Source organism: Triturus cristatus, chromosome 9 (assembly GCF_964204655.1).
Source record: "Triturus cristatus chromosome 9, aTriCri1.1, whole genome shotgun sequence".
Classification (NCBI taxonomy): Eukaryota; Metazoa; Chordata; class Amphibia; order Caudata; family Salamandridae; genus Triturus; species Triturus cristatus.
This window is the reverse complement of record NC_140592.1, coordinates 152,214,292-152,238,676: the sequence shown is the minus strand read 5'-3', so window position 1 is coordinate 152,238,676 and position 24,385 is coordinate 152,214,292. Positions and strand designations below refer to the sequence as shown.

Sequence of the window (24,385 nt, the reverse complement as noted above, 5' to 3'; positions counted from 1 at the left end):
TTTTGAATGGGGTGTTAAAACTATCTCCACTGTTGATGCGTTAAGTTGGAGATAAATCGGAGATAAGTCCTTGTGAATATCCCCCTTTGTCTTTTACTCCATATAAGCAAAGGTGGTGGTGACACCATATGAAAAACAGGTTGAACTCAGGCCTGCAGAAATGCGGCCCTGAGGCCGGAACCAAAACACAACTAGGAAAACCTATTAGGTGGTTTTATCAGATTGGCTAGCCTTGAACTGACGCACGGCTGAATCAGCCTGCTCCCCAAACACATGGACACCATAAAAAGCCATATTCAGAAGAGTGTCTTTTATGGGTTCCAAAACCCCGACAGTCGCAGCTATGCATGCCTGCGCAACGTGACAGCCTGAGTCATACTCCTACTGACAGAATTGGTACTGTCCATACTGCATTTAATGGTAAATTTGGCCACTTCTCGGCCACTCTGTAGCAACTGAAGAAGCTCCTGCCTGGTTTCCTCTGACAGAGAGGGCAAACACTGTGCAACAGAACCCCCTACAGAATTAAACATTCTACCTAAAATACAGGTAGGGTTTAAAGATCTCAAGGCCGCACTAGCAGAAGAAAAGAGACTTCGACCACAAATATCCAACCACCTGCAGTCCTTTCCATGGGGAACTACCGGAAGGGCACTAAGGTCTGCTGATGCAGTAGCAGCCTGTACTACCAGCCCTTTAGTGGTAGGGTATCGTAAAAGGCAGGAAGGATCCCCTGGGGCTGGACGATGTCTATGGCCAACTGCCCGGTCAACAGCTGGTCCTGTGACAGGTTGCATCCAAGCCCCCAATAAAATATCAAAGAGGGAGTCATTGTAGGGGAGTAACAGGATAACTCCCACCCCACCTTGATGGAGAACTTGCATTGAGGAGGAATTGGCAGTTCAGAAATGCAGCCGCCCGTCTCAAAAACCTCTGATAAAGAAGAACTGTCCACTGTTACAGTGCCTGGAGGGGAAAGCAAATCTGAAGCTGGAGAGGACTGCAAACCACTAGTGCGCCCCAGATCAGTCAAGCATCTTCCAAGGAAGACGGGCAAGAGTACCCAAAAGAGTATGCCCCCTGCCTCTTCTCTGCCTGCCAAACAAGGATTTCCATACAAAAGCTAGAAAAAGACCGAACAGTCTAAATCAGGATTGTCCACAATAGGCGGCGCCGCCGCACCCGACGCCGCCCGTCGCTGATGCATCGACAGCTCAATGGCGGAAATAGTAGTGGGATCCACTTTGAGCAGCACTGCCGATGTCGCTGGCTGGAGTGACGCCAAAGGTGAAAACCCCAGAGGGCTCTGCTACGGCGCCGTGGCAAATCCGCTAACGGATTCAGGGGGCCCGCTGTGACTGTGGCCGAAGCCGCCGGCGAATTGCAACCGGAACACTCCCTGCCTCCTTGGGGCTTCAAAGCGCACCAGAGGGAGTGGGAGGGTCAAAGACCCGTTGAAGTGAAAGAAAGTATTCTTTCATTTGGTCGAAGGTCGCCCCGGCTTCAGGGTATGCAGGGAGGCGTGGGGTCACTGGAGTGAACTCTGCAACTGGCAGTTGCAGGACGACATCAAACGTACGTTTAGCACGTTGGGTCTTTGTCGCCATCTTGGAAGGCGGTGGCTCCCCACCCAAGCAACTCTTAGACCTGTCTCTCTGCTTCGGGGAAGACAGACGGCGTCGTGGTTCACCTAAAAGCTGCGCTGCAAGGAGCTTCATACAGTTTTACTTCAACGCCTTCGGCTGCAGACGCTGACAGGAGCCACAGTCGATGGAGTTTTGCTCCTCACCAAGACACCATAAACAGATCGTATGGGGATCCGTGATCGACATCTTCCTCTCGTAAGAGCGTCAGGGCTTAAACCCTGATGACACAGATTCCTATACGAGAAGAGAAGGAAAAGAAGGGCCCAATAATGGCCCGAACTCAGCTACGGATCCATGTTGCAAGCGTGGAAAAGAAGGAACTGACGTCAGCATGTCCGTGAGGGAGATAGATGGACTCCGCTGACCTCACATCAGGAGGACGACGTCAACGCCCTCTGCCGGTACGCATGCGTACTGTGGGGGAACAAAGTTTACGTATCCAGTCTGGTGCCTTGGAAGGATTCTAAGTAAGGGATCTGTGGCTAGATGTCCCTATCACACATACGTACTTTTAAGATAGGTAACACATGCCCACCAAGTGTGGAAAGATACATTATTGAGTGCCTACCATTCCAATTATATGGTTTTGATCCCCACTGTGAGTAGAAGGTCTAGCACAGCCACATCTTTGTCTCTCAGAGCGAATAGAGAGCTGGTGACATATGGGCCTCACAATATGAAGGGGAGGTATAAGGGAATATTCATAATGAAAATGGCCTTGAGTTGTTTACTTATGTCTTTCCAGTAAGAGGTAAGCCATGTACACGAGAAGAACATATGTTCTGGGTTGCCATATGAGTCTCCACAGGACCAGCAGGAATCAGTATCAATCAGATTTAATTTGAGGAGCTTGGATGGGGTCCAATATAGGAAATGTGAGGCAAAATAACTAGTCTTGGACAGGGATGGGATCAATTTGCCTTTAAGTAGGTAAGAAGAGATGTTGGACCAGGCTTTGTCAGGCAGGAGTGGCACGTCCCAGAGTCGAAAACATTTGGACCACAGTTTTTTGATGGGTAGGATAGAGTTGGTTTGAGTGTTGCATAAATATTTGCATATCTTAGATGCTAGATGGCCTGTTGAATAAATTCAATCAAGCTTGAAGGTTGGTGATGCTCCAGCTTGGGGTGTTTTGCTATGATTTATAAAAAAAATCATACAAATTTGTGTTGAGAAGGAAATGCTTTTCCTGTAAAGAGGTGAAGGAAAGGAGCTGTCCATTTGCAAAGAGATCAGATACCACGTTGATGCCCTTGGCAGCCCATATGGGGCCTATAGTGGACGAGTTCACTGTTTCATTTTGTTTTATTATTCAATAGTAACAGGGCCACAGATTTGTCACTATTAGAAGAAAGGTGTTTGTCAAATAATCATAGGGCATGGAATGTGTTGAGAACAATACATCTAGAGCAGGGCAAAATAAGTCTAGATATTATTATAGTCGCAGGTAAAGAGTAAAGTGAGATAAGATGGCGGTTTTTTAATTGCCAAAGGGCAAGAGATTGGTTGACTGAGTCCATCCACTGGGCGCCATGGGCAGCAAAGAATGCAGTCTGGTAGTCATACCAATTTGGTAAGTTGCAACCTCCCTTCATATATGGTAATCATAGCTTTTTGAGTGATAGTCTGGGTTTTCTTTTGGCCCAGAGAAATTCAGAGGTCACTCAATCCACATCAGCAAAGAATTGGTGGGAAAGATGCACTGGGAGCATACTTGATCGAAAATTCACTAAAGGAGCAATCATAATTTTCAATGACCCCATTCTACCCCGCCAAGGGATGTGTTTCGGTAACCACGCGGAGAGTAGATTCTGAATTTTGCTTACCATCTTCTGCTTATTATATAGAATTGATTTGGATAGGTCATTGGGAAACCAGATGCCTAGATACCTAATTAGTTTGGGCTGCCACTGGAGCCCTGTCTGCCCTATACAAGAGGAAACAGAGTGAATGTTAAGTGGCAAAACTTCTGTCTTTTTTCCATTTAACAAATACCCAGAGAATCATGAAGTACGTCTGTATTATAGACATATTAGAGGGTATCGTAGACTCTTTCAAGAAAATGTGTATATCGCCTGCGTTAGCCGCCGTTTTGAATGCAGAGGAACCAAAGCACTCCCCCTTCACCTCCGGTGCATCATTGATCAAAACTAGTAGAGGGTCTATTGCTAACAGCAAGAGAAGGGGCAAGTGGGGGCAACCCTAGCACGTTCCCTGTGGAATGGCAAACAGAATGGAAGGGATCATTGCTATGGGTGCAGAATATACTGCCATGACCATCGCGAAGAAGGAGCCGCCAAGACTATATCTACAAAGAGCTGTGTCTAAAAAGGGCCAAGAGACCTTATTGAACACTTTTTTTGGCATCCAAAGAGATGGCTCCAGTATCCCGTGAATGGTGGAGGGAAGCCTTTACAATTATATGGCGAAACAAGAGGGTGTTATCTCTAGCTAACCTACCTTTAACAAATCCTGACTGGGAGCAACAAAATAATCACGGAATGGGCATTCTAGTTACCGTGTATATTTTCGCTTCCATATTGAACAGTGAGATAGCTCTGAAATTTTTGGGGTCTTTACCCTCTTTGGGTATGATTACAATGGTTGCATTGCCCGCTGAGCTGGTTACTTTACAGAGAAGAGAAGTGTTTAAAAAGAGCTTACAGAAGTGGAAAAATCACAGCTGCAAAGGTTCTATAAAATTTGATGGGGAGGGTGTCCGGTCCATGCTTTGCTCAATATAACGAGCTTGATTGCCTTTAAGATCTCATCACCTCAATTTGTCTGTTAAAGGAAAGCTTATTCACATCAGAAAGTGACTTCATGGCAATGGATGGAAGAAAGTCAAAACATGAATCCTCAGTGACCGAGATATTAGGGGTAAAATGTGAGGCAAAGATGTTTTCAAAAACTTCCAGAATGTCAAGGGTTCTGGTTTTATTACCTCTTTGTCGATCTCTAATGGGCATGATGAGGGAGTTATTATGCTTAAATTTAATATATGCAGCCAGGGAGTTCCCGGCCTTATTTAGATATAAGAGGTGTTTGCCCTTTTGAGCCAGAACCATCGGGGTGTGCTCTTTTGCTAATAATTGTATTGTATTCATATTTGAATGGCTTGGTCTCTGCCATGAATGAAGTGTTAGTAGAATGTCTATAGAGTGTTGTTTTATCTTTGATTTCCTTCTCTAACTTAGACAGTGAGTTCTTGATATCCTTGTTTTTTTGGGACATGCGGCTGATACAAAAACCTCTCGAGGCATGCTTCAGAGCGTGCCAGAGGGTTACCGGAGAGGAAATCAAATATGTGTTTTCCTGAAGAAATACCTGCAATTCCTTACCTAACCATTGACTGTCTTCTTCTGACTCTAGGAGTTTGGTGTTCATATGCCATGCACTTTTTTGGGCTCAGGTAGGGAAAATATCAATAGATATCATAATTGCTGCATGGGTCGAGACAAGGATCAGCTCAATGGAGGGTTCAAAGGCATCTTGGATAAGATTTGCATTAACTGGCAACTAATCAATCCTAGAAAAGGTATTGTGAGGTGGGGATAAAAAAGTTAAATCACACACTGTTAGGTTATGAATTCTCCAACTAGCAGTGAATCTATGCGAGGAACAGAAGTTAAGCATAATTTTATGCGCTTTGGGAGATCTACATTTGAATGCAAACTGTCTGCCCGCGATCACATCCACTGGGAGGATAAAATCGCCCCCCAAAATAGTCCTAGCTGACTTAGAAGGAGAAAACAGTTTGACATTACGGTTGAACCAAAAACGCAGATTGTCGGTATTGGGAGCATAAATGTTAACTTCATAAATACCCGCCTCACTCAGTTGTAGTCTGGCATTTAGCCATCAACCCTTCTTGTCTTGCTCAACCTCAATTATAGTTAGCCCTGAGCATTTACTAACAAGTGTAGTTACAAAAGATTTCTCGGAAACTGCCAGAGAGCATCCCAAACTGTAGATCCAACTCCCACACTTGGAGAGGGCATTCTTGTAGACAATTTTAGTATCTTTGAGAAGTATGATATCTCCCTTATGGTTTTTGCAATGGCAATATTCTGAGATCTTTTTGCATTTCACTAGGTGGTTAAGTCACTTTGTGTTAAGTGAAACCACATTCAGTGAAGCCATAATGGAGGAGTTTGTGATAATGGTGCATGAACTGGGAAGAGCAGAGTGAGCTTGCCTGGAAACTGTAATAAATGGTGGGTAGAATAGGAATACAGAATCAGGAGGGGAGAGTAGGTAAATAGCACCATAGAGAAACAGAGGTATTTTCTCAAAAGACAGTGGAAGGGTCCCAAGAGAAGAGGTGTACAGATTAGAGGTTGTGGGGCCATCAGCGCAGGGCGGAAGGGGAGCAAAAGAGGGGATTGAGCCCACATTTTTGTGCAACAAATGAACAAGCTAGTCGCCTCCTCATATCAATAATGGACAAAATGAGAACAAACAATTATGCGTCAGCCAAGTTATAGATAAAGATGGGATAACCCATTATATAACATCCGAGTAGTAAAGCAAGTGTATAACAGATAGAAATAATACCAACCTGAAGGAACATATCAAAAAGAAAAACACAATCAAACAGCACTTCACATTGCTGTGGAGCCAACATATTAGCAGGTTCCTCTTACATAGCTTGATCAAAATTGAAATGACCATGTGTGAGAATACGAAGGCAAAGTAATACGTGTTCGAAGGTCCGTTGTCAGACAAAGAGCACAGAGAGCATACATAAAGCATATGCAGAGCAACAGGGATGCAGTTAAAAGGAGATGAAGATCTCAGCTTTAGTGACAATGGTTGTAGAGTCAGGCTGACAAACTTGAGTGCCGCCCGTTGCAGTGACATTTTGTTAAAAGGTACTGGAGGGATTGCTGTAGACTATATTGGTAGAATGACCCCCACCAGAAGAGAACAAACTACCAACGTAATTCTCCCCAGAAGGAATTTAAAGGGGGAAGATGCACTAGGTTGAGATGAGCTGGCCCTCTTCCATCCTTGTATCAGAGGAGTTGTCCAAAAAGGTACATAGGTTGGAAGGCTTGTGGAAAATGAGTGTCTTGCCTTTGAAAACGATTTTCAATTTGTATGAACATACAAATGAGTATTGAATATATCATTCAACGAGTCTCTTCCTGAGCGAAAGAAAGCCTTTTGTGTCCCTCGTATAGCCTATGAGATATGATTATCCTTGCTACTTGCCAGGAAATCGACTTGGCCTTCCTCATACGCGCCAAAATTAGTTCTGTATGTTGGTGAAATAGCATTTAAAGATTACTGGGTGAGGAGCTAAGGCATTTTTAGAATTGAAAGTTGGGATTCGGTGAGCTTAATCAAGCTCATAGTCTTTATGAACAGTGATGTTCAGTCTGGCAGGGTTCTAGGATTCTAGAAACGTAATCATTAAAGTAGCAGTGTCCTCCACTCCGTCAAGGACACCAAAGATTCTTAAATGTAGTCATCTGTTACGTTCCTCCAAATCTGTGATGTCGCATCTGAGGGAGGTGATCAGGTGTCCCGAGTTCTGTAGTCATTTTACTTGCCCATTATTACGATCTTCAATGTTACTTATTCTTTGATCAATGTGTGTGAGCCTGATATTCAGATCATTCAAGCCCTTCCTAATTCTCGCAACTACCACCACTCACCATGAACCGACAGGTCAACGCCGTCACCTCCAGCTGCTTCAACACCCTCCGCATCCTCCGCAAGACCTTCAAGTGGATCCACCCTGAGTCAAGGAAGACAGTCACCCACACACTCATCACCAGCAGACTGGACTATGGAAACGCAATCTACACCAGCATCAACAAGTCCCTACTCCGCAAACTCCAGACAATACAGAACACCGCCGCCAGACTTGTCCTCGGCATCCCCCGACACGAACACATCAGTCAACACCCACAAAGTCTCCACTGGCTCCCCATGGAGAAAAGAGTCACTTTCAAAATCCTCACTCACTCCTACAAATGCCTACACAACAACGGACCCAATACCTCAACGACAGAATCAACTTCCACGTACCCAAAAGAAACCTCCGATCTGCCAACCTCGCACTGACTGAAACCCCGCGCATCCACAGAGCCAGAGCAGATGCAAGATCTTTCTCTCACATTGCAGCCAAGACCTGGAACGAGCTACCGGCAGACATCAGAAGTGCCCCCTCCCTGAACACCTTCAGGAAGACCCTCAAGACCTGGCTCTTCGACTAAATATCGGAGGTATCGGAGAATATTGTTTGGATTTCATTAATTTTCCTTTGCTATCCTTGTCTTTGAGATCCTTGACCACTGCCATTTCTTCCAAGGTAATGCAACATAAGGATGACTCCACCAGTATGAGGGAGGTGGCAATGCACAAGTAGGGTCAAAAGACACTGTGACTCCCCCGTGTAATGTCAGATGTAGTGTAGGTCAATCAAGCCCTCTGAGCTGTGGTTGGTAAGACAATAAATGATTGAGTAGAAAGGGTAGAGATTACAATAAAAAGAGTGACTGCTGAGCAAGGCACCCTATTGCCTGACCTTGGGTGATGAGCTGTTGAGTATTATCGATTGATCGAAGAAGCGGATCTACAATGACAAACAGACTAAATGAGTCACCTCCAAGGCTGTAGGCGCAGACCGGTGGGTAAGATCAGTCACTCCCCCCTGCGCTGTGTCCATGCTATACTAAAGGGTGCCCTCTTAACCCCTGACTTAAGGGAGGAGTAAGGCAAGGAGACCCAAAGGCTCATCTAAAGCATGTATGGGGAAAGGTACCTTGCAGTCGATAAAGTAGTAATCAGCCATGGCAGTGAAACTGAGAGGAGGGCCTCTCAAGAGGCTCTCTGAATCACAGCCAGAGGCTACAAGCTTACCACGGGAAGTCAGCAGAGCAGCAGCGCTCCTTGGGACCCTTGGGTATCCTCTGTCCACTGTTGGCTGCTTCTAGATGCGACGCAGAGAATGCAGCGATGAGCACACAGGTGCCACCATCTTGGATCCCACGCCATCTTTGGACCGGGAGGAAAAAGCAGCTGTAAATGGAGCACTCAGCACCAGTGCAAGACGCAACTGTGTGACAGAGGCTCCACTGCATTCACCCTGATGTCACAGCAGACAACAGCAGCGCCAGTGGGCTCACTGGAGCTCAAAGATGAGCTGCCATTCCACGTAGAGACCAAGCCACGCCCCTCTTCCCCGCATAATTAAATTATTTTTATCTGTGGAAAATCTTCTTCCTGGTTCTTTCAGTCTTTACTGCATTCACCCTGATGTCACAGCAGGCAACAGCAGCGCCACAGATCAATATGGTGCAGTGGGCTCACTGGAGCTCAAAGATGAGCTGCCATTCCACGCAGAGACCAAGCCACGTCCCTCCTCCCCGCATAATTAAATTATGTTTATCTGTGGAAAATCTTCTTCCTGGTTCTTTCAGTCTTTACTGCATTCACCCTGATGTCACAGCAGGCAACAGCAGCGCCACAGATCAATATTGTGCAGTGGGCTCACTGGAGCTCAAAGATGAGCTGCCATTCCACGCAGAGACCAAGCCACGTCCCTCCTCCCCGCATAATTAAATTATGTTTATCTGTGGAGAAACCTCTTCCTATACACCCCCTCAAAATCTAAGTGGGATTAATTTCTCTTCACACCCACGAGAGGTTATTTACATCAGTAACATACAGGATTAAATTTGGATCCTACCCAGGCTGGATTCTTGACTGTAAGGAATTTATGAATTCCCATAAACATAGCTGTTTGTGGGCTTTCACAAACACCCATGGCTAATTATGCACTGGAATACACAGCAGCACCATATTCTTACCCATTCAGAGTGATTTACTGGTGCAAAGAACTCTGCACTCATGGCAGAGACCTCTACACTCAAAAATGCTCTTACGCCAGCCAGGAATCGCTTTATGAATTATTGAGTGGGGCAATAATGTACATTTAGTTGTAAGCTTATGCTTACGTTCAAATTTACCCTTGTTAATAGGCTGTAAATCATTTAAATATATCTTATATAAATTCCCTGGAAATATGGCTTCTACAGTGAACATCCTGAACATAGGCTATCCACTAGCAAAATACATTAATTCCAATATATCAGTAGTCTACAGATTAAAGACAGATTCTGCACGTTTACACCAGTTGTAAAATGGTTCATTACTTTAACTGCTTTAGAGAGCCAACTACAACATGGTGGTCTGCGTCTCAAACCAGCAGTCACCTCAATTTTAGGGTGCAAGCTTTTTAAATGTAGATATTATTTCAACTGTACTTTTATATGATAGAAGCAAAGTAAAAATGCATTTAGAAACCCACTGGCTTGAGTATTTTTATTAGATTCTTTGAAGGTCATCCTCATGTTGGTTGAAATAAATGCTCAGAGCAGATATGCAGGTTCTCGTTGAATTTCTTTAATTAAGGAAAAGAAACTTCAGCCACAGTACATGCAAACATCTAATTCTCGAACAGTTTAAACAATCACCTCAGCTAGAGCAACAAAAATAGGATCAAAACAGCAATGAGCAGGAAAAACTCAAGCAGTATATCTCCAAATATGATGGACACCAAAAAGTGCAAGAAGGACGAATCACTCCGAATATGGTCTGGGACGTGCTAACAAAGACAGCCCCAATGGCTTTAAGGAGTGTACCAATCCCGCAGTATTAAATATTCAGTGTACTAGTTTGCCAAACTTCTGAGGCCGGTTTTTGCGCGATAGTGATGGCACTGCAGAGCAAGACCTTGCAACTTGAAGATCGAACATTTCCCTAGCAGATGTTAATACAACATCCTTGTGAAACAATAAGGCTTTCAGTCTGCTTAACTCATCAAAGTTAATGTTAAAGATTTGAATAGCAGGCCATACGGTAACTTCCTTGTGTGTGGGAGGAAATAGAACATTGTTACAAGTAACGACCCTGGAAATTGTCACCAAATAATACTCTCCCTGTTTCATCCCACAACAACCTTGGTCATTCAGGATCAAATAACTTCCAATTAACTTGAACACTGCCCGAATCAAGGGAAAACATTTGTCCTTCAGACAGCAAACCAAATTGGCCATGGATGCATTGCACGCTCCATGAAGTGTCACCTCTTTACAAACTAATGAATGGCCAAAAGAAATTTCTCATTCATTTCTGCTTATGAATACTTCCCCACTCAAACATCTGTAATCAGAGGGTAAACCCAGGTTTTTGTGGACAAAACTCTCCCTTAAGATCTCATACCTGCCTACTTGAAGGTGTTCAGACAAGTTGTAAACTGAAATGTGGATATTGATATTGGGATAAAATCATGGATAACCAGATGGGTGGCATAGAGATGCAGCTAAAGTTACCCCCTTTGATGGAAGACACCCTGAGCAACCTTGAGATGTAATTGCTACTCATGATGTGCTGGATGATGCTTGCTCAGTTTGTTTGCTTTGGCAGTCAGGTACCCTGGAAGGTGGTTGGCAACCAGAAAGATGCCCTGGAACTCCATCTTCCTGGCACAGGACCCAAAACCCCACTCCTTCCTAGTAGTAGAGTTTTTCAGGGAAAGGGTCATGATCCGCTGTTCCAGTAGACTGATCAAACAGTGATGCATCTATCACCAGTGTTAGCGCAGGGTGGGAAAATTACAACAGTCTGCAGCAGGCCTGTCTGTGGTCGGTCAGCCACCACTGCAAATCTTGAGCTACTTTTTCCAAGATCTGGATGGTGTCAGAAATCACACTAGGACTTCAAGCTCCTTAGAAAGACTTGCATGTGCCACCTGGCATGGTTGACAAGGATGATGTACGAGGTTAAGCAGCCAAGAAGCCTCGGAGTCTGGATACAGGAGCAAGCTTGAAACATGTGAATCATGTGAATCATAGCTAGATTATCCTGAACTTGTTGCTGGACAGGGAAAGTCCTGAACTCCACCAAACCAGGATTGTCCCAATGAATGGAAGCCCCAATGAATGAAAGCCTCTGAGAAGGAATCTGGTGGTTCTTAGGCTCGTTTATGGCAAAACACATTCATGTCAAAAGTTCTACCACCATCCAGATGTGGTCTAAATCTGACTACAGCGTGCCTGCCTTCAGCTGATAGTCACCGACGTACAGGAATACAGCATCTCCTGACCTCTGAAGATGGGCAGGGACCAACGCCATCACTTTTTTTGTGAACATCCAAGGGACACTGGTGAGTCCAAAGGAGAGCCCAGCAAACTGACCCAACTTCAGCTCCAGGTAACACCAGTAGGACTGCAGAAGGGGTACATGAAAATATGTGTCGTGCAAGGACACCATTCAGTCACCCAGGTCCAGATGAGATCTGTGCAAATATGAATCCTTCCTTCAGCAGAAGGAAAATCGAGGCGGCAGAGGTCCAAGATAGGCCTGAGGCCCCTTTCATTTTCCCAGCTGTGGAAATAGCAAGAGTAACCATCTCCGTCTTGCTCCGATTCCGGTATCCTTTCTATAGCACCTTAGGAGGGCAACAGACATACCTTCTGTGGTAAGATGGACAGATAAACTTCTGAAATCTGTTTTAGTGAGGGAGGGATGTTGGGTGGGGAGGAAAAAGGAGTAGAACATAACCTTTGCAGATAATTTGTAATATTTATTTGTTGGATGTGATGGATTGCCAATCTAGAGTAAATATCAGGAACTGCCTCCCACTGGGGGGGCATAAGCTAATGAAAGCTAACTAAAGTGGACAATTTTGCAGTTGAGGAGGAGCTGCAGGTCTGGTGCCCCTGTTGGCCCGCATGTTGCTTATTCGACTTCTTTGTGGGGGACCAGTTTGAATTCTTAGACTGCATCAGAGCTGGATCTGAAAACTGCTTCTGATAGTATTTGGGTTGTGGCAAGGGCGTGATTGGGGAGTCATACTAGGAAACAGGATGAGCCTTAGTGTTCACTTAGCTTGACATAGCTGAGTAGCTGAATTTGGCTCCAGATCTGACATCAGAATCGGGGTGAGATCGCCAACCAGTTCTGAACCTGTGAGAACCAACATTGCCAGCTGCAGAGATGTGGAAGTGTGGCATGGCACCAGCATGAGGCCGGGCAAGGGCTGTGCAGGGTCAGTCTGCGTAGGGGGAGGACCTGCTGATAGAAGTCTGGATGGAGGCTACCACAGATCCATTGAGCCCAAAGGCATGCTGTAGGGATCTATACCATCTGAAACAGTTGCAGCATCGCCTCGTTAAAGGCCTAAATCTGCTACAGATTTGATTATGGCCCAGGGGATTAGTGGCGCATTGGCTCTAACCTGGGAATAGGAGAAACAGGATGTAGTAAAACTCCCTTCTGGACTTCTTGTGATCATGCCACAACTTGTCTTTAGGTTTGTTCCAGCACTTAGCAAAGGACGGTGACTGGGACCAGGACCTTTGGACTTCGACCGAGACTAACCCCACTTCGTGTATTCAATGATGTTTAGTTTTGATTCACAGTTTGTGATAGCCTTGGATACATCAGGGAACATTTATCACAGTACTTTGTGCCACGCTTGAAGACCAAGCTCCAAACACAAATGTTACAATGACCTGTGACTGACATCTGCTTCCAGAAGTTGTGGAACAGTTTACAATCCTCTGTCTCCTTTCATAATGTCAAAAATCCATTTTGGACACTGGTAAACAATAAGAAAAGTTTAAGAGTGGAGATCCAAGTCCGTGGAAAGGCATGAAAAAAGAGGAACATCATCCTGCAGGAATGGACTCTATATGTGGCTTTGTAGAGTCACTTCTTTAGGCGGGACAGAACTGCCACAGAGACCGATGACGCCACCTGTGGGCCCACATGAGCTGTTGCATGAAAAAAAAATTGGGCCCTGTCTGGTGCCTGAGGGACTCAGAAGGTGAGGAATCTGGGGTTAGAAATATCTATCAGAAACATTCCACTTGTATAAAAGCAAGCATGATGATGTTACAATGAAGCAACAGCAGCACTGGGGCTGCATCATAAACAATGTGCGCCTGTTCAAATATTGCCATCATAGCCATGTTACTGTGATTTATGTACTTAATTGTCAGTTTGTGCACATATTCTTTGTTGTTATTAGCGCAGATACTCATATTACATTTCCATCAGTAATGCATAATTAATCAAGCGCTCCTCGCTGAGAATATGGCAAAAACATTTCTTGCACTTTTTTTTAACCATATTCTCACTTAGGGACAACTCTGTAACACTAGATGCCAGGGCCTTAAAGGTGAAGGCTGGCTTCACTGGTAAAACACCCGGATCCACCACTATCCTCCTGCCACCAATTTTCTTGCAACTGCTCACGGGTTGGGAGGATTGGGAATATACCTCAAATGTGCCTGCACTTGGAGGACAGAAAATGTCTTGATGACCTTTGTATGCCAATGTTAGGGACCAGAACTGTGGGCTCCATGCCACAGACATAGGAAGAGGAGGTACAGTAGCAAAGGAGAAGAACTCTCCTTTCCAGAAGTGCCCCTCACAAAAGTATTTAATGCATATTATCACAGCAATATCTTGGAGGCATAAAGCCACTGTGGCACTGTAAGCCTCATTCCAGGGCATCCTTGTACATTCCCAACTCATTTAAGGAAATGAAAATGACTCCGAACATTGCTCATGGGAATAGCACACACTTCAACAATACAGTCACAATGGTCTTAGAATAGTTTTTATTATTCGGCACTGTATGCTGTATTACAATGCTAACAACAGAATTACCATGAAACCATTATATGACAAGCTGTTCAAAATGTGGTCTGTGCTGGACTATTTGCTAAAGATGCTGAGTTTTACACTTTCATTCAAAGGCCTGCTGCTAGTGAGAAAGGCAGATGGATGTGCATGGATATTGTCAAACAGGGTGACTCCATGAGGAAGTCCTGGGTTCACCTGGCCATTTGAGTAGGCAAGAGAGGTAGGCCTCAGGGTTGACATGAACAGCTTTGTAGGCAAGACAATCTAGTCTAAACTTTGTTCTGGCTTCATAGGGTGTCAATAATGCTCGGCGAAAATAGGAGTAATACGATTGAATTTATTATTTGATGCCACTTGTCTGACTGCAGCAAGCAGAACAGTTTTCATTGGTAAGAGAGAGGTTTGATAGATGCCTGCAAGGATAGTGTTTCCAAAATTGAGTCCCAACAAAATCAGACCAAGGGACACCAATTTTAGAATAGATGGTGACATAAGTAGCTTGATTTTCACCAAGGCGCACAGGTAGAAAGTAACCACTTACAAGTTTGTTGATGTGTGGGATCATGAATAAGGATGAATCTAGGGGGATCCACAGCAAACTAACAGTAGGAGAATGACGGGAGGAGTCAGGGATTTGGAAACTGTTTACCACATCTGGGTTAAAAGACTTTGGGCCATATGTAGGAAACAGTTTTGCGATCGCAAACAGTGCGATTCGCAGGAATCTGGGTGTTTGCGATCGCAAAACATACTTGAGCCATGTAGGAAAGGTATACGCAGAAGAGCTGTGCGAATCGCTAATTTAGCGATTAGCTATTTTGCGGAAAGTGGAGTCTGCGAATAAATCAGCGTAATCGCAGTCTGCGCACCAGTATTAGCGAAAATCGCTGTTACCGAACTCGCAAATAGCGATAGCGCAAAATGACATGTTCAGAAAACTCGCAAATAGCGATTATGCAAAATTCGCAATTTTGCACTTCCCAATTACCATCAACACTGAGCAGGTGGTAACCTACTGCAACCTATTTAAACAGGCCCACAATGCCACAGGGCCTTTCCACCATGGCTGGGCTGTACGTGATAGCCAGGAGGCTGCGAATCAGGGATGCCACACAGAGACGGAGACGCCAGGAAAGGATCTACAGAGCACGCATCACCCTCTTCCAAGTGACCGATGAGGAGATCCATGTCAACTACAGGCTGCACCCAGACAGCATCCTGGATTTAATTGCTGAACTGACACCCATACTTGACCACCCCACACGCAGGGCACACTCCATTCCCACCCATGTACAGGTGCTGTGCTCACTGCACCTCCTGGCATCAGGTAGTTTCCAGGGGGTCATTGCCACAGCAGGAGGTGTCTCCCAAAGTGCACTTTCGCGCTTCTTCCACGCTTTCCTGGATGCAATGGTACAGAGGCTGCATCACCACATACAATTTCCTAGCACAGCACAGGCACTGGATCAGACCAAGCAAGATTTCTACCAAATTGCACAATTCCCCCATGTCATTGGCTGCATAGATGGGACACATATCGCTATTTCACCCCCCTCACATAATGAGTATGTATTTCGCAACAGAAAGTCATATCATTCCCTGAACATCCAGGTAGTGTGCAATGCCCAACACTTAATCACTGATATTGTGGCCAAATACCCTGGAAGCACACACGACTCATTCATGTTTCGCCACTGTGCATTACATCGCAGACTCACAAATGGTGATTTTGGAGAGGGCTATCTGCTAGGTAAATGCCTGTTAAACACACACAGAGGCAGTAGAGTGATGCAGTGGCAGGACACTATTGAACATTAATCTGCTTATGCCCCGCAGGTGACAGTGCGTATGCTGTACGAGACTACATCCTCACACCGTACCTGAATCCATCAACTGCAGGTGAGAGGGGGTACAACAGCGCACACAGAGCTACACGCTGTGCCATTGAGAGGACATTTGGAATCCTAAAGAGCCGTTTTCGATGCCTCCATAAGAGTGGTGGAGCGCTACAGTACAGCCCTGAGACGTGTTGCAAAATAGTGGTTGCCTGTGCAATGCTACACAACATCGCTACCAAGAAAGGAACCCCAGTGGACCTGACAGACTCTGAATCAGATGAGGATGGAGCAGCACCACATCGCGCTCCCGCAGGAGGTGCTGGTGCAGCTGCCGGACGTATGAGACGTGATGAGATCACCCAAAACTACTTCTAAGTGAGTAATGATGACACAATGACACTGATTGGTGACTGACAGGGATGTTTATTTCTGTGTCATCAGGCATTGAGTGATCTCACGTTGTGACGTTAAAGTCCCTGCATGCACTTGTTTGTGTCACAGTGCAAAGAGTAACAACAGACACTGAGTCTACATGGACTGTGTTGCATCACACATGGCCATTAGTCCCTTGTGTCCCTTCACCTCCTACGTGCACGGCCTGGTGCGCCTCGCTGTGTGCGCGCTGTGCCCTCCCTTGACTCATCCTCCACTGTGCTCTGTCGTGCACTCCTGCGTCTTTCCTGTGGTATTGGGGGAGTGATGCTGCTCCTGCTCGATTGTTCATCAGTGTCCGTGGCTGCAAGTGCACCTATGCCACCTGTGGCGGTTGCGCGCATCTGGTCCACCGCATGTGTGACCTGCACCAAGACACTGCCCACGTCCTGGCAGCAGTGGGCCATCTCGCGCTGCATGCCAACACATCTTCTGGCCAGCAAGGATGTGGCGGTTGTGTGGCGGTTCACAGCCCTTGTGTATAGGTCCAGCCGTGTGTGAAGGCGATGTCTGTCCCGGCGCCGCGCTGCCCTGTCCCTCGCTATCTCCCTGCACAGTCCCTCCAATGCACCAGTCATGGCCATCACTCCTGCGCGCAACTCGGTCATGTTGTGGTTATGTGCTGTCAGCTGCCGTTGTATTGACCTGATTCCCTTCACTTGCAGGCGCTGCTGCTTCAGCATGCTGCCCTCCAGGCCCGAGAACACCGTGTCCTCTTCAACAGGAGCAGTGCTGGTGGACGGCCGTTCCCTGCGTCTCATCCCTCTCCCTACTCTTGATTGTTCAGGGGACTGTGTTTGTTGCAGTCCTGCACGCTGCCTGTGCACTGGCTGTTGCTCCTCTGCTGTGTCTGGTGCCTGTGTCTCCAACAGTGGTAGTGGTGGGACAATTATGCGACGCCTGCATGGTGCTGTGTCGGCAGTTGTGGCTGCGCCCTGATCCTTCTGGCATGCCTGGTCCTCCATCTCAACTGTTGGCTCACATTCAGCCTCACTATCCTGTGTTGGTGGTGGTGCTGTGGATTAAATGACACACATTAGTACTGTGTCCTGTGTGGTATTTGTCATGCATTAGTTTCAAGCAATAGAATCTCATGGGTACTATCGGTCTATTTCTATCTCTGCATGATGGAGTCCTTCCTATTCCACCTGTCTGTGTCTCACTGGCACAGTTATCAGTGCATGTGACTACGTTTCCCATAATGCATTACTGTGTGTGCTGTGTGACATTTACTGGAGTTGCAGTCAGGTTGCCTTTTGGGGGATGTGGGTGGTTTGGGGATGTAGCAGGGGGTCTTGCCATGCACCTTACCTTGTCTGGTGTCTGGGTGTTCTGAGCTGTCCAGGTCAGCCACTCCACTCACGCTCTCAGGCTGCAGTGTGCCCTCCACCAGCTCCTCCAGGGGTGTCGGTTCGGTTGCAGTGGAAGGGCCCCCACCGGTTTTTTTAGCCTCTGCCAGTCTTGTTGCCACCCTCTCCTTTGACCTCTGCCGCATGTCATACCATCTTTTACGTAGGTCCTCCACACTGCGGTGTGTGACACCAATGGCATTCACTTTCTCTTGGATGTCACTCCAAATCTTGCGCTTTCTGGCCTCAGGTACTCTCAGGGAACTTTTCCCAAATAGGAGATCATGGTTGCTGACCACCTCCTGTGTGAGGACCTCCAGCTCCCTCTCACTGAATTTCTGTTTCCTCTTCCTTGATGGTTCCTCCTGCTGCTTTTCAGTCCCCTGGGAATCCATTTGACTGGTTTTCAAATGCAGAGCTTCACTGTTCTCCTCTCCACACAGGCTCTCAAACAGCTACTGGCTCACACACAGCTGCTGGCAATCAGGTGCAGCATGGGCAGTCACACTTCCTGGTTGTGATGTCATCATTCTGCACCTGAATTGCAGATTCCCAGATTTGCGATTCCTTAATAGCGTTCTCGCAATTAAGGAATCGCTATTAGGGTAATCGCAAAATAATTCTGCGAATTTTTGCGCATCGCTAATTATTCGCTAAAATCTACCTACATAGCTATTTGCGATTCGGAATTTGCGATTCGCGAAAAATCGCAATTTCCGATTCGCAAATTCCATTCTACCTACATATGGCCCTTTGTGAACTTGGGCTAGAATACATTCAGTATTTGGGATTTAGGGCGAGGAAGCTTATCCAGGACTGAATATTGAGAAGATAAGCACATAGACAAGAACATTACAGTCATAAATGGCTAATGGCCTTCCCAAGGCAAGAGTTTGTTGGCAGGGGTGAGGTAGCATGCAAACTCTTTTTATACATGGGGGCCTATGCACACTATGGAGGCCTTCTGTCATGAGTTCCCCAGCATTCAACTCCACAGTAAGTGTAATCACTATGTCTTCCAGTACCAACATGTGAACTAACATCACTTGCTTTCAGTCCAAACCATTTTCTTTTCATTTTATTTGTGGGTTTTTACTTAAACAATGCAGTAACAGTTTCCAAAACAGCAACTGTAACTGACACCAGCACAGCAATTAGATAATGTCATAATTTCCGTGGTTTCTTTCATAAAGCAGAAAAACTGCAAATATAAGCATTGCATTCCATTGTGTAGCATCCCGACTCCCATCCCCTCCCAAGCCAAAACCATCTTTAAAAGAATAATGCAAGTGGACCTCATTTCTCTGAATTAATCTCTTCATAGGAACTGAACTGTAAATTAATATTGTACGAACATCCTGAAAAAGGGCTACTAGGTGCTAGCAACAGATCATACCAGCTGTCTTAGTTGGTTAACTTTTAAAGCTTTTAAAATTGAGATAAATGATGACATTATCTGATTCCCTCTGGTAGCTCCACTAGGAGTCTGCCTTGGCCAGCAAGTTTACAACCTGGCGTTTTCCTGATGGTTTGAGGCAGCACTAAATCATTTTCCAGTCGACCTTAATATCCTACTAAAGCGCCCAAACAGAATTCTTGTTTCATATAATGAGAAGCAAAGTCAGACAGAATTGTGTGCACCCAAACTAATGTCTTAAACTTGACCCTCAATGGCACCTGAAATAAATTAGGTTTATGCAAGACCTCTGAAGCATAAGCAGTATTTAGGCAAGTTAAGAGCCGATCTAATTGCTGAGTTCAGTAGGGTCTCTAACATTCTCTATGTTTAGATGTACCCACTAATAAAGCATTTCCATAATCAATCAAAGTACTGATAATGCCTCTTACAATACTTAGACAATGTTGTTTCTCGGATAAGGAGTTGCGTTTTGCATGAAAGTTTCAAGTGGTAATTCAAGAGAAGTACAATATGATTTACTTGATGGCCTTTCACCACAATCTCATTTGAACATATGCAAAAGGTGAAGTAAATATATCTACTATTTTTCAACCAGTAGTCAGAAATTCCATCTCAAGAATTGCATTTTGGATGTGTTTAGTTTATCCCTTGGACCTTTTTGTCTAGTCACACAAGGATCCTTAGAGAGCCTCAGTGTCATCAGTGTAATTCGGAAGTTTCATGTTACAAACAGCTGAGAGATCAAGTAACATCAGAAGCAGTGGATCCTCTGTCGACTGTCTCAAGGATAGCAATCTGAACATTAACCACTGACAATTCAGAACACTCTTCACTCTTCATCAAAGCATGACACTAATCGAGTGTGTGAGGGTTGTGTATAAAAAAGGATTTTTTTCTTCCAAGCACTAGCCATGCAGAGCTAGCGTTCCCACTAGGGGTATGTCTAAATTGCCAACCCACCTGTGCTGTATGCAATATACATTATCTTCCTTGTAACCATAGGTGGGCTACTTTTTTGTAGTTGAATGTTTGCCCCTGACCTATTTATACAAAGCCATTAAGGCGGATCGGCCCCATGCCCTGCCGGTGGCCAGATGATGGTGGGAGGAGAATTTGGCAGAGTCACTGAAGACTGGAAGAATACATTTCGCCCTAGTGCAGCACGTGGTGAGCTACGCTCGCTTTAGGCTGATTCACTTTCATTTTCTATATCGCACATATATCACCCCGGAATGAATGCACACGATACACCTACAGAGATTGCTGGCCGGTGCTAGGTGTGACCACCCCAGGTCTGTGTTCTTACATATGACATGGGCATGTGGCCCAGTTCAGGAATATTGGAAAGAGGAAGTCACAAATTTGGTCAGGACAACAGCCATCTCCATTGACATTACAATACAACATTGTCTGCTGAGGCTCATTCTGCTGCCAAAACAGGAAAAAATAAGGTATTGCTTTGCCTCTCTGGGTCTGGTGCTGGGCAAGTGTGAACTGGGCATTCACTGGCTGTCCACTAGAGCCCCCGCGTATGCTGCTTGGCCCAGGGACATGGGGTGATGGACTCCAGTAGAATAAAGGTGAATGAGGGAAGTGCACACTGTTGAGGGGGTGAAAGATGACTTGTAGATGTGGAAAGAAATGTTGAATACCTTTCTGGAACTAGAAGGGGAAATGGGAGCTGTCGGTTAAAGGTGTAGACCGGCAGCGAAAGTTACTGAGGGTGGGGCATGTATCGGGTGGGTAAGGCTGCTCCGGCAGCCAGGGACCCACTCGTTGTGCAGAAGATGCTAGAGCGGACAAGCAGCATTTGGATTGTTATTGTACCCAGTGGATGTTAACGGAGTGGGTGGGGCAGTCTGTTGTTGGGGATTATTACAAATGTGTTTTCATGTAACCTGCTGCCTGGGTTCGGGCACAACCAAAACTCCAATAAAGATATCATTAAGAAAAAAAAACTACGAAAAAAAGAATACGTGGTGTGACCCGAACTACCTTTAGCACAGCAGGAATAGTTCCTTCTTCAAAAGAATGCCTCCACATACCCTAATTATATGGAGTCAGTACTTTATTGCCCTACTTAATCACCCTGGAGGGCTGAAGGTTAGCCTCCTTCTCTGTAATCTAAAGAAGCCAAGATTAGAAATCAGAAGGTAAGCGGAGTGAGTCAAGATCCTGGCAGGCTAAAGATTAGTTGAGTTCTTCAAGATCTAAGGAAGCTAAAGACTATTAGAAATCAGATGATAATTCCAGGGGTCAAGAACCTCTGAGCACTTTTTTTTCAGAAGTGATGTGACCCAAGCTTCCATTATCGCTGCAGGAATAATGCCTTCTTCCAAAGAATATTTCATTATATCCTGAATATATGGAGGCAGTTCATTATTGCACTCCCTAATGTCTGTGAAAGTATATGAATCCACTGAACAGCTTTGAAAATGTAATACTGGGTGTGATTTCATATAGAGAGATAGCTCCTAAATTAAAAGGGTATGACATTTACAATTGGCTGTGACTTTCAACATTGGTTCATCATTAACCAAGATTTTGGTGCCAATGCATTTAGTTTTGGATTGAAAATGAGCCTTAACAGCGTTGATCTATTGTGATGGCATTTCAGCAATTAATTCTAAGGCGTAAGGATTTGCCATCGCCTTCAAAACCTGGAAAACGGGCTTAGCCAAATTGTCTGGGTCTCTCATTTTATTGACTGAATAATACTTTTTTGCATACATAATGGCCTTTTCATATGGTCTCTGAGCACTCTTCAGCTCTGGTTTCAGGGCTTCATATGGTTGCTTCTGCCAGTGATGTTCTACCTTTCAGAAGGATTAAAGCTCCTCTGAGAACCATGCTTGAGATATATCTGATCTGTTAAACATGGAAGATTACATTGAAGTATATTCTTAAATGTATGGCTTGAGGAAAGTATCACCCAAATCTAGCATCAGATAAACGTTACTCTTCGTGGACCAACTAGTGCTCTCCTTTTGAGTGAAGAAGGTTAGGTTCTCCGCACATAGCCTTTTAAAATGACGAAAGATCATCTTCCGTTCAAAATGTTTGCGAATGCCAATTCCTGACCCTGAATGGAAAATCAGTAAGTAACTGTCCAACCAATATGTCAGCTACAGAGAAACATTAACTGAGTTCAGTTAAAGAGCTGACCAACTTCACAGCTTCTTCGCCATAAGGATCCCTGTACCAGAGATAGAACTTAGAAAGGGAACACAGAGGTGTCTAGCAGATCACTTTCAAAGTCTGAGCAGATTTTAGGAAAGCAATAATAGTTGCTCACATCACAACATTACCAGCATCCATCGCCACAGGAAGTGACATCGCTTTTAGCTTCCTCCTTAATTTATTCAGCTTCTCATGGTGTCCTACTGCATGGGCATTCACAGCAAAGGGTAGACACAGTCAATAGCATTAACTGTAAGTCCAGGAAGGGTCTTGGGAAAGAAAACTTTCTCCACTGCAACTATGGCATGCACCTACAAGGTAAGATCTCATCATGTGCCTCGCCCAGCATCCCACACTATCCATTCACTCTCACAGCATCCTCACAACATATAGGCCCAACTTCATACACAGCTCTCTAGCCACCAAACTAACAAACACACATTCCATTCAATGCTTATCAACATACACGCAGTACTCTAGACTCCAGACATCTTAACTACTACACCTATTATAACCCTGGCACACTCTTCATCAAATAAATAATTGATTCCCCACATTTTCTGGAGAATGTGGGAAAACTCTCTTGTTCCCACAGGCTACAGCACACAGTTTGCAGACCATGTTTACATTAAGGAAGGAGGCCTAGTCGTCAGCCCTAATTCCTTCTGGTCCTGCACCACCAGCAAGCAAGGGTCCTTCAACTTCACGGAACTCCTCACATGCCACCTCTCATTCTCAGCAACTCAGTTCTCCACCTTAATCTCATCTACAGCCTCCTGGATAGTAAAGTACTTCAGAGACAAATTCTTCGATGCCCTGAACACCTTACCCATCTGACACTGCCACACTATCATCCTCGGTGACTTCAGCCTCTGAGTTAAATCAAGCATAAAACAAACAAGACCCTCTTCAACTTCATTAACACTCTCAGCATGGAACAGCATGTGTCACCCAACCAACCAACACACTCCAAAGGCCACATCTTTACAACATCACAAAACATCCAATGTAAGCCTCTCAAGCCCCTGGACAACTGACCTTTTTCCATCCCATCACACTGCTAAGCGTCCAAGCGAAACACATAGGTCATCCAAAGAGATCCTTCAAAGACATCCACATCAACTGCCAAAAGCTCAAACTCTTATCTTACCCTTCCACTTCCATGTCAGATTATAACACTCTTCCAAATGACGTCAACCTATTTCTGGAAAATCACGCAAACACCCACGCTCTAACTAAAACAAGCAAGTCGAAGCCATATTTTTGTGCACCTTCATATTGCAGAGACATTCAGGGATAACAAATACTCCATCCGTAGACACAAAATAAAATGGAAGAAAAACAGACCCCCAATTGTCACTACTTGAGCACTCCTCTTAACACACAGATCTCACATACAAAAAACAGCCAAAGTCAAACAACATCCCAACAGCATAAATGAAACTCAATGCTCTTCAAGACAACCTTTACAACCCTGCCTGACTCTCCTATCCCACACTCTCTTTTGTTCCAGACATCTAACGCCTCAAACACCTCCTACACAATATATAAACATAAATATCTACAATTTGCCAAGAGCAATAAGTAACTAATTCAAACCTAGCTCAACAATATGAACCTGGACGGTTGTATCCCCAACTTTCACCCACAGTCCATGTCACTCTATTTCACTCTGGACATTGAATTCACCCTCAAGGACCACATCCCAAACAAATCCTAGACAGCGTCTTACTACATCTCTCTACTGAAGATAATTAAACCATTCCTTCCAAAAGTGTCTTTGGAACTGCTGCTCACACTCTTGTAATGTTGGATCTGGATAGTGACAATGCTGTGGTCCAAATCCTTCCA

The 24,385-nt window shown here is 45.1% G+C and overlaps 2 protein-coding genes across 3 annotated transcripts in view; both read right to left on the bottom strand.

Moving 5' to 3' along the window:
- Positions 1-24,385, bottom strand: part of CACNA1D (calcium voltage-gated channel subunit alpha1 D) — a 1,031,608-nt gene that overhangs the window by 239,627 nt on the left and 767,596 nt on the right. The window lies entirely within an intron of this gene.
- On the bottom strand, positions 16,392-18,329 carry LOC146797555 (uncharacterized). Its single transcript, XM_085624623.1, has 2 exons — positions 17,897-18,329; positions 16,392-17,600 (listed from the first exon to the last, which is right to left on the bottom strand). Exons 1-2 carry the CDS (start codon positions 18,327-18,329, stop codon positions 16,732-16,734), a joined length of 1,302 nt encoding a protein of 433 aa, XP_085480749.1. The 3' UTR covers positions 16,392-16,731.